General features: G+C 48.3%; 1 protein-coding gene and 1 long non-coding RNA gene across 2 annotated transcripts in view; one reads left to right on the top strand and one right to left on the bottom strand.

Moving 5' to 3' along the window:
• Positions 1–7,195: 7,195 nt before the first annotated feature.
• Positions 7,196–13,872, top strand: part of ITGB5 (integrin subunit beta 5) — a 125,992-nt gene continuing 119,315 nt past the window's right edge. The window contains exon 1 of the mRNA XM_017516448.2: positions 7,196–7,922. Within this exon, the coding sequence (XP_017371937.1) occupies positions 7,853–7,922 (70 nt within the window). The 5' untranslated portion in view covers positions 7,196–7,852. The remainder of the gene's footprint in view (positions 7,923–13,872) is intronic.
• On the bottom strand, positions 9,560–12,984 carry LOC119469174. The gene is made up of 2 exons (XR_005197993.1): positions 12,932–12,984; positions 9,560–9,646 (listed from the first exon to the last, which is right to left on the bottom strand). It is a non-coding gene; the product is annotated as an uncharacterized LOC119469174 (long non-coding RNA).

Below are 13,872 nucleotides of genomic sequence, written 5' to 3'. Positions count from 1 at the left end.
CTGGTTTAAAATATAGTGTGTGTGTTTATGTGTATTTGTGTTCATTCATTCTACTTTTTACTGAAATAACTGGAAAGGAATCTATGCCCTTTAGATGATATGAGAAAACTTCCAGAAAAAGAGGAACGCATTGTGATTGCTTTGCTCCAATGGAAAGGGGGCATTTAGAGAAAGAATCCAGGAGAGTTTCCTCCAGGTCTAAGCTCTACTGACAATTTTAAAGAAAATTTTAGATAAGCAATATCCTATGTGGAAAAAAAAAAAGAAAAGAAAAAGAAAACAAGCATGGCAAATTTAGTTGAAAGATATTACAACTTTAATTTCATTAATGGATTTGTTTTAACATAGTTTATGAAAGCTGGAAAATATCTATTTTATCTGGAATATATAATTAAAAATCATTTTCAAAATTAACCTTTGAAAAGTTGCCCTCAGAAAGACATAATAATGAGTATTTTTGGAATTCGTAATTAAATGCTTGTGTGTACATCTTAACAGCTTCAGAGAAATATGACATTCCTGTGACTTACAGCTACATTTGCACATTAAAAGCAACAACACTGAACAGAAACACCTATCCCTATGTTGAAAATTTCTGTCAAGACTTGTTTGTTATTCTGTTTCTTGACGTGAAACTCCACTTCCCTCAAACTTGGCAATGATCACTGTGCACACGCTGAACCTAAAAATAAGCCATCAAACAAAAATTATTGAGATCTACTATATGCCAGTTACCATAATAGGCTATTTTCACTAGCAGGGAACCCAGTATGCTCCCGGGCTTGTCATCTGCTTGTCTCCTGTTTTCATCCATCAGCTAGATGTCATCTTTGGGTCTGCCCTCAGTAGTCCCGTATTGGCTATGAACTTTCAGAGCTGACACAGGGATTACTTTTTCCTAGCGAGGACCCTCATGGTGCACAGGGAAAGAAAAACTTATGGCAGAGCAATTTCCCACAAAAAGAAATATAATTGGGTATTTTTCAAATAAAAAGTTAGTCATTTTCATTTTATTTTATTAGACAAAGTCTCACTCTGTTGTCCAGGCTGGAGTGTAGGGGTGCGATCTTGGCTCACTGCAACCTTCATCTCCTAAATTCAAGCAATTATGGTACCTCAGCCTCCTGAGTAGCTGGGATTGCAGGAGCATGCCACCACATCCAGTTAATTTTCGTATTTTTAGTACAGATGGGGTTTTGCCATGTTGGCTAGGCTGGTCTTGAACTCCTGACATCAGGTGATCCTGACTTGGCCTCCCAAAGTGCTGGGATTACAGGCATGAGCCACTACTGTGACCAGCCTAAAAAGTTAATCTTAACATTAAAGAAAATTATATACATGTGTCGTAGACCTATCAATCTCTACAAAAGAACTTTGTAATACTCTGCCACCAGAGTTACTAATTTCTTGCAGTGTGACAAATCCTAGGCATAACTACTAAAAGCAGAGCAAATTAAGTGCCTTATCTAAACTAAGGAGTATAGTTGTAGAATAGTTGTTTTTCTGCCCCTGAACTCTTTCTTCCTGCATGTTAAATTACAGGCATGTGTCAGTAAAATATTTCTGACCTGGATTATAAATTGAATTGTCCAATATAACAAGTCACTTTGGGAGTGGGAAAATCTAAATTGTGAAATAGGAAACTTAACAAATCTGATTTTTAAGTTTTGTTTGTTTTTACGGGTAAAATAGACATAACATAAAATTTGTTATTTTAACTTTTTTTTTCTTTTTTTTTTTCCTGATACGGAGTCTCCCTCTGTCACCCAGGCTGGAGTATAGTGGCACAGTCATGGCTCACTGCAGCCTTGACCTCCTGGGCTCAAGCGATTCTCCCACCTAAGCCTCCTGAGTAGCTGGGACTACAGGCACATGCCACAATGCTTTTTTTTTTTTAATAGGGATGGGATTTCACCATGTTGCCCAGGCTGGTCTCGAACTCCCAAGCTCAAGCAATCCACCCACCTCAGCATCCCAAATTGCTGGGGTTATAGGCGTGAGCCACCATAACTGACCCATTTTAACCACTTTTAAGTTTACCATTCAGTGGCATTAAGTACATTCACCATATTTTACAGTTCTTACTACCATCTATTTCCTCAACTTTTTCATTATCCCAACCTGAGGTGGGAAATGGTGGCTCACTGCTGTAATCCCAGCACTTTTTGAGGCAGGCAGATCACTTGAGGTTAGGAGTTTGAGACCAAACTGAAAGTATTTACACATTAATTGAATTAATAGTCTCAATTCTCCTCTCTCTAGGGCCTGGTAACCTCTATTCTACTTTCTGTCTCTGAATTTTATATTCTATATACTTTATACAAGTGGAATCTTACAGTATTTTGTCATTTTCTACACGGCCTATTTCACTTAGCACGTTTTCAAGATTCATCTGTAGTATAACAGAATTTCTTTCTCTCCTTCCGTCCCTCTGTTCCTTCCTTCTTTCTTTTTCTTTTTTTTTTTTTTTTGAGAGAGGGCCTCACTCTGTCTCCCCAGCTGGAGTGCAGTAGTACAATCATGGCTCATGGCAGCCTCTCAGCTTCCCCAGGCTCAGGTGATCCAACCTCAGCCTCCCAAGTAGCTGGGACTACAGGCATGTCACCACATCCAGCTAATTTTTTTTTTTTTTTTTTTTGAGACGAAGTCTCACTCTGTCCCCCAAACTGGAGTGCAATGGCTTGGTCTTGGCTCACTGCAACCTCTGCCTCCCGGGTTCAAGAGATTATCTTGCCTCAGCCTCCTGAATAACTGGGACTATAGGCATGTGCCACCACACCCAGCTAATTGTTTTTGTATTTTTAGTAGAGATGGGGTTTTGCCATGTTGGCCAGGCTGGTCTCGAACTCCTGACCTCATGATCTGCCCACCTCTACCTCCCAGAATGCTGAGATTACAGGTGTGAGCCACTGAGCCCAGCCAATTTTTGTATTTTTTGTAGAGATGGGGTTTCACCATGTTGCCCAGGCAGGTCTCAAACCCTGGGCTCAAGCAATCCTCCTGCCTCAGTCTCCCAAAGTGTTGGGATTACAGGCGTGAGCCACTGCTCCCAGCTGCATGTCAGAATGTCAGAATTTCCTCTCCTTTTTTTTTTTTTTTGAGACAGGATCTCACTCTGTTGCATATCTCACTTTAACCTCCAGGTACAGGGCTCCAACTCTAGGACTCAAGTGATTCTCCCTCCTCAGTCTCCCTATATTGCTCAGGCTGGTCTCAAACTCCTGGCCTCCAGCAATCATCCTGTCCCTGCCTCCCAAAGCTCTGGGATTACAGGCATGAGCCACTGCAAAAGGCTTTATTCCTTTATAAGGCTGATAACAGTCCACTGTATGTATCTACTACATCCTGTCTTCTGTTCATCAGTTGATGGACACTTGGATAGTTTCCACCTTTTAGCTATTGTGAATAATGCTGCTATGAACCCTGTGTATGGATATCTGTTTGAGTCCCTGCTTTCAATTTTTTGGAGTATATACCCAGAGCTGGAGTTGTTGGATCATATGATAAGTCTATATTTAATTCTTGAACTCATCATATTTTAAGACAAACAATAAGAAACAAAATTTCTCTGAGTTATCCATGCTCAAACCCATAGTCAAACTGATTCAAAACCAGTAACCTCCTTGGAGTCCAGAAGCTTAGCAGTGATCAGACATGGAATGTTCCAGAAGTAGCCACAAAGGAAACTGTTCCAGTGGCTGTGGGGAAGTTTTGCCTTGAGATGAGCAATCAGTGCCTGGTGAATTTAATAAATAGAGAAAGTCAAAGCATTGGAAGGGCATCTCCACTCTCCAGCTTAATTAAAAAAAAAAAGAGGAAGAAGAAGAGATAAGAAAAAAGGCATAAACCAGAAAGTAAAAGCTCAGATGTATTAGAAAAGGCAACTCCAAACCAGTTTTAAGATGTTGGAGGCTGGATCTCTCAGGACTTAGAGCTTATGGCAGGTCTGGGCAAGTAGGGGGCTCAGTGAACCACCTGGTAACGCAGGAGCGGGACTGGTAACTGTCAGGTCTCCGTATGCAAGCCTGGAGCCTGAAAGTCTGAAGTCCTGCCTGCCTCGGCTGATCTGATTGGGCTGATTGGCTGATCGTCTCCCACCCATCGCCTGCAGTTCACCATTGTCCCTGATCTCCCAGTGGAGCTTCCTGGGACAAGCCCTTCACCCAACCCTGCCATCTTAACTGTTCTTATGATAATGTGAACACCTCTCACCCATCTGCCATCTTAACTGCCTTACCCCCACCCGCCATCGTAACTGAACTTGTGGTCATGTATACTCCTTGTTCCTACCCCCACCACTGTAACTGATCTTACTCTGCAACACCCCTGCCCCCCAAAAGACTACCCCAACCTATAAAGCCAATTCCCACCTTACCCCCTTCGCCTGTCCTTTCTCAGATTCGGCCCACTTGCACCCAAGCGAGAAATAAAACAGCCTTGTTGCCCACACAAAGCCTGTTTGGAAGATCTCTTTATTAAATGTATTTAATATTCAGTACTATTGGATGCAAATAACAGCAAGAATGGAAGCAGGGGCAGGTTTGATCGCAAGAAGTTTCCAGGTACGGTTTAGGTAAGTGGCGGTCTGTATTGTGTCTGAGTCGGAGACAGATCAAATATTTCAAGAGTCTGTAAAACACCATGGTTGGAGTAAGGAAGGTTACGCACAGAGGATCTGCTCCAAAGGGCTTAGGCTTAAAGAATGCTGGACAAATGCTAATTTTTATGGTAGTTATTAATGCAATTTACCCAGTTTCCAGGACTCCACTCTCCTTCCACCTAATCTATCCTACACACCCCTGCCAGACAAATCTTTTAAAATCACCACTTGGGACACAACATCTCATAGCTCAAGCTCTTTCAGGGCTTTGATTGACTGACTGATTGAGACACAGTCTTGCCCCGGCAGGAGTGCAGTGGCTCAATCTTGGCTTACTGCAACTTCCACCTCCTGGGTTCAAGTGATTCACAGGCCCCAGCCTCCAGAGTAGCTGGGATTACAAGCACCAGCCACCATACCCAGCTAATTTTTGTATTTTTAGCAGGGACAGGGTTTTACCATGTTTGGCCAGGCTTGTCTCGAACTTTGGCCTCAAGCTATCTCCCAAAGTGCTAGAATTAGAGGAATGAGCCACATGCTGCTGGCCCCTTTATTTATAATCATTGCCTCGAAAACTGGGATAAGAGTAGCTCCAAGGCCACTGACCTGAGGGGCAGGTAGCTCCAAGATAACAGGGCAGTTCCTGTAAAATGTTTAGGGACAAGCATTTTCCATCAAAACAAACATGAGGATATTAAAGAATATGTCAACCCAATATATCTGAGGCTGGTCTCAGTAAATTTAGAAAGTTTATTTTGCCAAGGTTAAGGATGTACCAATAATGGGAAGTCCTGATATGTGCCCAAGATGATCAGGGGGGAACAGTTTGCTTTTATACATTTTAGGGAGACACGAGATATCAATATATGTAAGATGTACATTGGTTTGGTTTTGTAAGACAGGACAACATGAAGTGCGAGCTTCCAGGTTAGAAGCAGATAAGAGACAAAAGGTTGCATTCTTTTGAGTCCTGGATCAGCTTTCCACTGAATAATTTAATCTGGCTCAGGGAATCTGTATTTTTACACAAACAATAGGGAAGAGGGAGCAATCCGATATTCTTTTGTCTCAGGTGAGCCTCAGAGGGATGGCTTTGAGTTCTGTCTGTCCTTTGTCCACAAGGACTTCCTGTAGGCAAATTGTGAGGGAGGTATGTAGCTTCTTAACTTTGTAGCTATCTTATTGAGGAATAGAATGGGAGGCAGGTTTGCCTGACATGGTTCCCAGCTTGACTTTTCTCCTGGTTTAGTGATTTTGGGGCCCCAAGATTTATTTTCCTTTCACAAATACTATAAAGGCGCTTGCTATGGACTGCTGCATCTTTGCCCCCAGACACACTATACTGTACTTCAAGAAGTTTACTTCCTCAGGAATTGAGGCACCACCTTGTTAGAGTTTGGAAGGAGGTGACAAATAAAGGTTAACTAACATCCAAACTCCTTAAGCTGGGCAGTTAGGACAGTTTTCCACTGGGCCCTCCAAGCCATTCTCCCACCTGGTCCCTGACCTGCAAAGGTGAGACCCCTTTATTCTTTAGCCCTTACTGCTTCAGTTTTTGCCAAGCCATGCTGCACTTTTGAACAAGGCATCCCAGCTGTCACTTCCTCCAGTAGTTAACCCTTCTGTCCCTCTGTTTCCTCAACTGGATAACAGTAGGGTTTGTAGGGGGGATGAAATAAGTTAATATGGGTAAAGCACTTAAAACAGTGCCTGGCTGGCAGCGAGCTCTCTGTACTTGGTAGGTATTCTGTTGTAATCTTCCCCTACCTTCTCTCTCTGGACTATAAACCACTTGCTGTAGCCAAGCCAAGCCCAAGGGATCCTTTGCAGCACCAGCTCAGGAAGACCCACCCCACTCCTTATTGGCCAATTCAGACCCAGCTCATATGTAAATGGTAAGATGAAAGCCTGAGGACATACTTTTGAGCCTGTTTGATCACGGAAACTGACACGTTATCAGTAAGGAAAACGAAGTATAGCGGCATATTGGCCAGTCTCAAACCCTTGAAAGGTGCAAATGTTAAAAAGTGAAAAGGGGCTGGGCGAGGTGGCTCACGCCTATCACCTCAGCACTTTTGGAGGCAGACACAGGAAGACTGCTTGGACCCAGGAGTTCGAGATCAGCCTGGGCAACACGACGAGACCCCCATCTCTACAAAACATGTAAAAATTGTCCGGGTGTGGTGGTGCTCGCCTGTAGTCCCAGATACTCAGGAGGCTAAGGCAGAGGTTCCCTTGAGCCCAGAAGTCCAGGCTGCAGTGAGCCGAGATTGGGCCATTGCACCCCAGCCTGAGTGAGAGCGAGATGCCGTTAAAAAAAAAAAAGAAAAAGGTGAAACGTAGGTTCTACCTGTGCCTCCACGCCCCACTGTGCCCTCCCTTGCCCATCCAGAAGTCGCCTTGCGGTTCCACGCACAGGCGTCTGCGTCCCACCTCGGGCGAGGGCCGCCGTCCGTGCGGCTTTGGGAGGAGGAGTGGCCCCGGCCCGACCCGAGTACCTGCTCTCCCCCTCGCAGTCTAGCAACCGTCTTTGGCCCAAGTAATCTCGGCTCGCCTAATGCGGCGTGCCCCGCCCCTTCCCGTGGCGACTGGCGGCTAAGCAACCGGATCGGGCTCTACTCAGTGTTTTCGAGCTCCCCACGCCCCCAGTGAGCCGCAAGCGACTTCCACCTGGGCCAGTCCGGCCTCCGCGTCCCGGGCCGGTCCCAGCACAGGGCGGAGCTGGCCCGGCCCGGAGCTCGCCCCGCCCCGCCTCGCCGTAAGCTGACCGTGTGGCGGCCGGGCGGGGGCCTGGCAGGGGAGAGAAGGGGAGGAGAAAGGAGAGGAGGAAAGTGGAGCCTGGCGGGCCGGAGGGAGGAAAGGAAGGGGCGGAGGCGAAGCGCAGAGTGTGCCGGCGCGCGGGGGAGCCTCGGCGCGGGGCGCGTCTAGGAGCCCAAGTCGCGGCCGCGGAGCGGAGCCAACCCCTCCCTGCCCGGAGCCGCCCGCCGGGGCCGTCCCGAGCGGCGACACCCCAGGCGTCCCGGCCCGCCAGCCAGGGCAGCCGAGGCCCCGGGACTCGGCCGTGAGCGCTGCACGAGGGATGGTGGCGGCGGGGCGCGGGCCAGCGCGGGCGCCGTGAGCCGGAGCTGCGCGCGGGGCATGCGGCTGCGGCCCCCGGCCCTCGGCCCCCGCGCTCCGGCACCCGCCCCGGCCCCGGCCGCCCGCCCCCGCGGAGTGCAGCGCCCGCGCCGCCGCTGAGGCAGGCGCCCCACCATGCCGCGGGCCCCGGCGCCGCTGTACGCCTGCCTCCTGGGGCTCTGCGCGCTCCTGCCCCGGCTCGCAGGTAAGCCGCGCCGCCCGCGGTCCCCAAAGAAACTTTGTCGCGCACACAGCAGCTGGCGGGCGTCTCTGAGGGGCGGGGAGCGCAGGCGGTGCCGGAGGGCGGAGGGCGCCCTCGGGGCATTCCCTGGTGGGCCAGTCGCTCGCGGACAGCCCCGCGGGGCTCTCCCGAACTGCGTGCGCCACCCCCTGCGCGCAGCCCCGCCGGGCTGTCGGGAGTCGCCTGTCCCCTCCCGGGCTGAGGAGGAGCTTCCCTTCCTGTGTAAACAGCCCGGCTGGTCTGCTGACCTAGCCCGCCAGCGCCCGCGCCCAGGGCACGGGGAGGACCGCCACCAGCCCTGACTTAGGGCCCGGGCTCTCCGTTCGCGGGCACAAAGCGACCCTTGTGGCCGGCCGGGGACAGGCGGGCTGCCGGGGGGGCGGGGGGAGGGGATGCTGCTGGTGCCCGGTTCCCGGGGAAGCAAGGGTGGCTCGAAGCCCCCGCCAAAGCCCGGGGCCACCTCCGCTCCGTAGGGCTCGTCGCCTGAAACGCGGGGGCACAGGGCCCGGTTCGAATCCTGGAGTTCGCTGCGCCTAGACCAGCCCCCTCCCCGCCTGCTTCCTCCTCACCCTCACCCACGCCACCGCAAACCCAAGGGGGGACCCGCGTTCCAAACCACTGCCCCACCTGGGACTTTATCATATTCCTTCTGCCCGACTTTCTCCCGCGATTTGCACACACCCCGAGCCTCACGCTCCCCTAAGTGTGGTGGATTCTGGGGCAGAGGACAGGGGCTGTGGAGATTGCCTTAGCCCGACGCTGCTGTGGGCTGGCGTCTGTGCGAGGATCCCTCCGTTACCTGCTCTTAGTTTTCGGAGTTGGGAGAGGACCAGACGTGGCAGTTCGGAGGCCCTCGAGGAAGGATGCACTTGTTTGGGATGCGGACTTTCTCCTTTCCTTTAATAAATAAGAGTGCTCTATTCACTTTCCAGCCGGAGATACTCGATTGCTCTTGTGAGCCAAGTGGTTGCCTGGCTGCTCGAGGGGAGGAATGTTCCCCCAGGCTGTCTCATTTACTTGAAGGCAGTGGAAGTTTAGGTTTAATAGTGGAGGAGGGGTCTGAGTAAACAAAAAATTCGTTCAGACCCTAATTAAAACGTAATATTGTAGCGAGGTTTTTGTTTTTTGTTTTAAATGGGAAAATAATAACTCCAGAGCTTGGAGTAGATGCGTGGATTCCAAACACCCATCCGGCAGCCAGTGCCCATCATGGATATTTTCATGGGTCCCTAGGGAAAGCGAAGAGAAGGGAGAAGTATCCCGCATCACACAGGAATGTATTGTTGTCAACACTCCCCTGCTCCACAAGGACTTTCCTTTAGTTTGAAAGTAGGCACTTTTTCTTTTTTGGGGGGAAAATGTTCCTTTAATACTTTTTAGTGATAATAGACAGATTTTAATTTTGGCAAAATAAGAAAATCTGGCAATCCTATGTTAAGCTCCCGTTCTCTTTTTCTGCTTCTTTTGTTTTGTTTTTAAATCTTAGTTTTCTTTGAAAATCAGAAGTTTAGAAACTGCCAAAGGAGATGGCTTCTAAGTTCCTCTCCAGCTTGATATTCTGTAATTCTGATAAACAGAATTATAATAATTTCCAGTTGCAATTTTTTTTTTTTTTTTTTTTTTGAGTCAGAGTTTCACTCTGGTAGCCCAGTCTGTAGTGCATTGGTGCCATCTCGGCTCACTGCAACCTCCACCTCTCAGGTTCAAGCGATTCTCCTGCCTTAGTCTCTGGAGTAGCAGGGATTACAGGCACCACCACCATGCCTGGCTAATTTTTGTATTTTTAGTAAAGTCAGGGTTTCACCAGTTTGGCCCGGCAGGTCTTGAACTCCTGGCTTCAGGTGATCTGCCTGCCTTGGTCCCCCAAAGTGCTGGGATTAAAAGCATGAGCCACCATGCCAGGCTGCAAATAATTTTTAAAAATACATTATTTTCCACTTGCTTCGTGCTTTCTCTTTTTCAAAGTTCACATCTTCACAGTGATGTCCATTTTCTCACCTGGACTCAGGAAGGAAGTGACCTTGCCCTTCCCCTGTACTTGGATCAGGAGTGGTGAACCAGGGACAATGTTGGTCCAGTACCCTTTGTCCTACCTGACTCAGCTTAGGGAGGAGAAAAGCACTGAGCATGGTAGTTCATTTGCACTCTTTCGGGTTCTTTTTTCCCATTGCTCATCTCTCTTTTATTTTTTATTTTTTTATTTTTTGAGACGGAGTTTTGCTCTTGTTGCCCAAGCTGGAGTGCAATGGCGCCATCTCAGCTCACCGCAACCTCTGTCTCCCAGATTCAAGTGATTCTTCTGCCTCAGCCTCCTGAGTCGTTGGGATTAAAGGCATGCGCCACCACACCCGGTTAATTTTGTATCTTTAGAAGAGACTACGTTTATTCATGTTAGGCTGGTCTCAAACTCAGGTGACCCACCTGCCTTGGCCTCCCGAAGTGCTGGGATTACAAGTGAGAGCCACCACATCCAGCCTCCGCCCATTTCTTTGACCACCGGTTTTGATGGTGGTGGTGGAGCAAGCCATGGCCTCCAGAACTTGCTGCTTACCTCTTAAGGCCTTGAAGCTTCTCAGGGTTAGCAGAGGCTGACTCACATCTGTGTGATTTCTCCTAGTTTCTCAGTGTTGCTGAATTAACTTCAACATTCTGGTATTTTTTTTTTCTTCCCTCCGCTTCTTTTCTTCTTGAAGCACTACAGGTACTTTATTCAGAGTGCGTTTCTGTCTTGCTACTAGAAACATGATTTGAAAGAAAAAAACTTACTGAGAAAAGAAAGGTGACCCTCAAGGCCATGCCTGCCTTGGTGTCCCTGGACCAGTGGCTGAGTGGCTTTCTCTGTTACTCTAACCACCCTTTCATCTCAGTATGGATTTCCAACGGGAAACTGACCTTAGGTTTCAGGGACTCATTTCAAACAAGTCCCTGGCCGGCTGACAACCCCTTCCCGACCTCACCAAGTGTTATCTCCTGCTCTCTCTATTAACTTATGGCCAAGAGACTGCAGACCGAACCCTAGGACGTGGTCATCCCACAAAACCAGGGCTCTCACTGACGTGAGGCTTTTCCACGCTGCCTTTGCTAAGACAGAGAGGAGCACCGTCTTGATTCTGCAACACCACTGGTATTATGTGTGCTGTCACATTCATTTCTTTTTAAAAAGCAATCAAATGTTCTTCTAGTGAATGCTCTGCACATCCTAAGAAAGCTCTTTGTTTTATTTAGTGGACTCTTGTTGGCAGCACCCTTCCCCTCCCCCTCACCCCCTACCACATTTCCTGTGGTCTGTGATGGGGTTTTTGGAATCTGGCTGTGTCTGCAGCTCTCTGTAGGTAACCACGCACTGGTTTAGAGCTGACAGGACAATGAAATGCAAACAGTGCGTCATTGGTCTGCAGACTGCTGTTTATCCTATGGATTTACATTTTAACTCCATCATCCTTGAGTTGGGGGAGCTTTTTATAAAGGGGATTGAGGCAGAAGAGGGCAGGGTCTAATTAGCTCTAATTAGTATTCCCCGCCTGCTTGTTCTCCATGCTTATTTAGCTACTGAGGCAACGGGGAATTAAAATATCTAAGTAGTTTGGCAAAAGGCCCTTTGTGCCTGTGTGCCCTGGTAACTACTTTTTCTTCTTCAGCCTGGCCATGGAAATATTCTGAGATGCTTTAACGATATCAGTAATGTGGAACAATTACATGCTACTTAATAATAGGGCCCCTTTCACATGGCAGTGTGCAGCTGGGTTAATGGGATAGGGTCTCTTTTCACAGGTATTTCCAGTTGGCCGGAGCTGAGGGCCTTGGAGAGCTGACTGCCATGGTTTGTTTTCCTTCTTTCCGGTTGGAATGGGATTAATGGCCTCTATAAATGTAAAGGAACGCTTTATTTAGAGGCGTCCATTTGTTTCTGAGCTTCTTGCTTCCGTTGAATGCAGGGTTTGCTTCCCGGGGCCGCTTGGTGGAAAGTTTCTTCCAAGACAGGCTTGATTCATCCCCTAAGGCTGATGCTTTGAAGGCACTGCAGGGTAGCCTGCCCTCTCTTTAAGGGATTCCCTCCCCAACTCCAGCCAGACATTTTCAGAGCTAGTTGTCTCTTGCAGAGCTGGGATCTACTTCTGCAACTTGTTCCCTTTAGTTACTCTCAGCTCCCACTCAGAGTGATCCTGAGATCCAACTCAAGTCAGATCATGTCTCTCTGCTTAAAACCTTCGAATGGCTTCCCAGAGTCCTGCCAGGCTCCATGAACTCTCCCCCGACTTCCATGACCTTCCTTCCATGCATCCCAGAAAGTTTCCTTCACCACTTTCCCTTCGCATCCTTTGCTCTAGCAGCATGGGCCTCCCACTGTCCTTACAGCATGCCAGCCATGCTCCCACTGCAGCCCTTCTCCCTGCCTGGAATACTCTCCAAGATAGCTGCATGACTGCCTTCCTCCACCTTGCAAACCTTTTCTTAGCGTCTCCTGCTCAGCCAAGTTTTCTCTGGCCACTCCCAGCTACAGCTGCAGCCTCTTCCCTATATCCCACGTTCCTTTTATCTCTTTTCCTCCTTTAATTAGGTGCATCGCCACCTAATGTAACTACATATCTTATTCACTGTCTATTTCTCCTAAGTAGAATTCTCCCTGAGCCAGGATGTGAGCTCAGTGAAAAAGGGAGTCTTGTTAGGTTTATTCACCTCTGTATCCTCCACTCCTAGAACAGTGCCAGACACATATTTGTTGAATGAATAAGGGATGAACCTGAGTCTTGGTAATTGGGAGGTGAAGACGGGATGCATCCCATCCTCAATTCCCTGCTGCCTTCTACAGCTAGCATTGAAGTCAGGGACTATGAATGTGGCATCTTAGGAAGAAACATCCTGGGAAAAAGAAATTCTGTCAGAATATGTCAGGATTTTTTCTTTTTTTTTGATGGAGTCTCGGTCTGTCGCCCAGGTTGGAGTGCATTGGGGCGATTTCTGCTCACCACAACCTCCTCCTCCCAGGTTCAAGCGATTCTCCTGCCTCAGCCTCCCAAGTAGCTGGTATTACAGGCATGCACCACTGTGCCTGGCTAATTTTTGTATTTCTAGTAGAGACGGGGTTTCGCCATGTTGGCCAGGCTAGTCTTGAATTCCTCAGGTGATCTGCCCGCCTCGGCTTCCCAAAGTGCTGGGATTACAGGCATGAGCCACCATGGCCAGTCTTATGTGAGGATTTTTTGACCTGGTGTGGAGGCCATTTGGTCCACTCCCTGAATTGTTTGCATGAGGAAGCCGAAGTTTACTTGAGGAGGTGACTTGCCCTAGGTCATACAACCAACAAGGACAGAACAATTCCTTGGATCTTTTATGCCCAGGATATCCTGTTCTCTTTCCCTGCATCCCTGGGTAGAGTAGAACTATCTCCTCCTCCTCCTGCTCTCATAGCCCATTCCATTAGAGAGACTAGGGACTGCAGCTGATCTGTCTCACCTGCTACCTGGTGAATTGCCCTGGTCTCATTTACCTGTGACCCTGACACAGCCACGATGCTTAGTCCTCAGTTGATCCCTCCTCTCCTCCAAGGATTTTAATGGCCTTAGAAAAACTTTATTTAAAATATTTTGGCTAGGCGCGGTGGCTCACACCTGTAATTCTAGCACTTTGGGAGGCCGATGCAGGTGGATTTCCTGAAGTCAGGAGTTCGAGACCACCCTGGCCAACATGGAGAAATCCAGTCTCTACAAAAAATACAAAAATTAGCTGGGCATGGTGGCATGTGCCTGTAATCCCAACTACTCAGGAAGCTGAGACAGGAGGATCACTTGAACCTTGGAGGCCAAGGTTGCAGTGAGCTGAGATCACAACATTGTACTCCAACCTGGGCAACAGATAGAGACTCTTGTTTCCAAAATAAATCAGTAAATCAATAAATCTCTGTATATATGTACTT

The sequence above is a fragment of the Cebus imitator genome, unplaced genomic scaffold (genome assembly GCF_001604975.1).
Source record: "Cebus imitator isolate Cc_AM_T3 unplaced genomic scaffold, Cebus_imitator-1.0 Scaffold588, whole genome shotgun sequence".
In the NCBI taxonomy this organism is placed as follows: Eukaryota; Metazoa; Chordata; class Mammalia; order Primates; family Cebidae; genus Cebus; species Cebus imitator.
The sequence above is the reverse complement of the archived record's forward strand: the minus strand, read 5'-3'. Positions and strand labels throughout refer to the sequence as shown.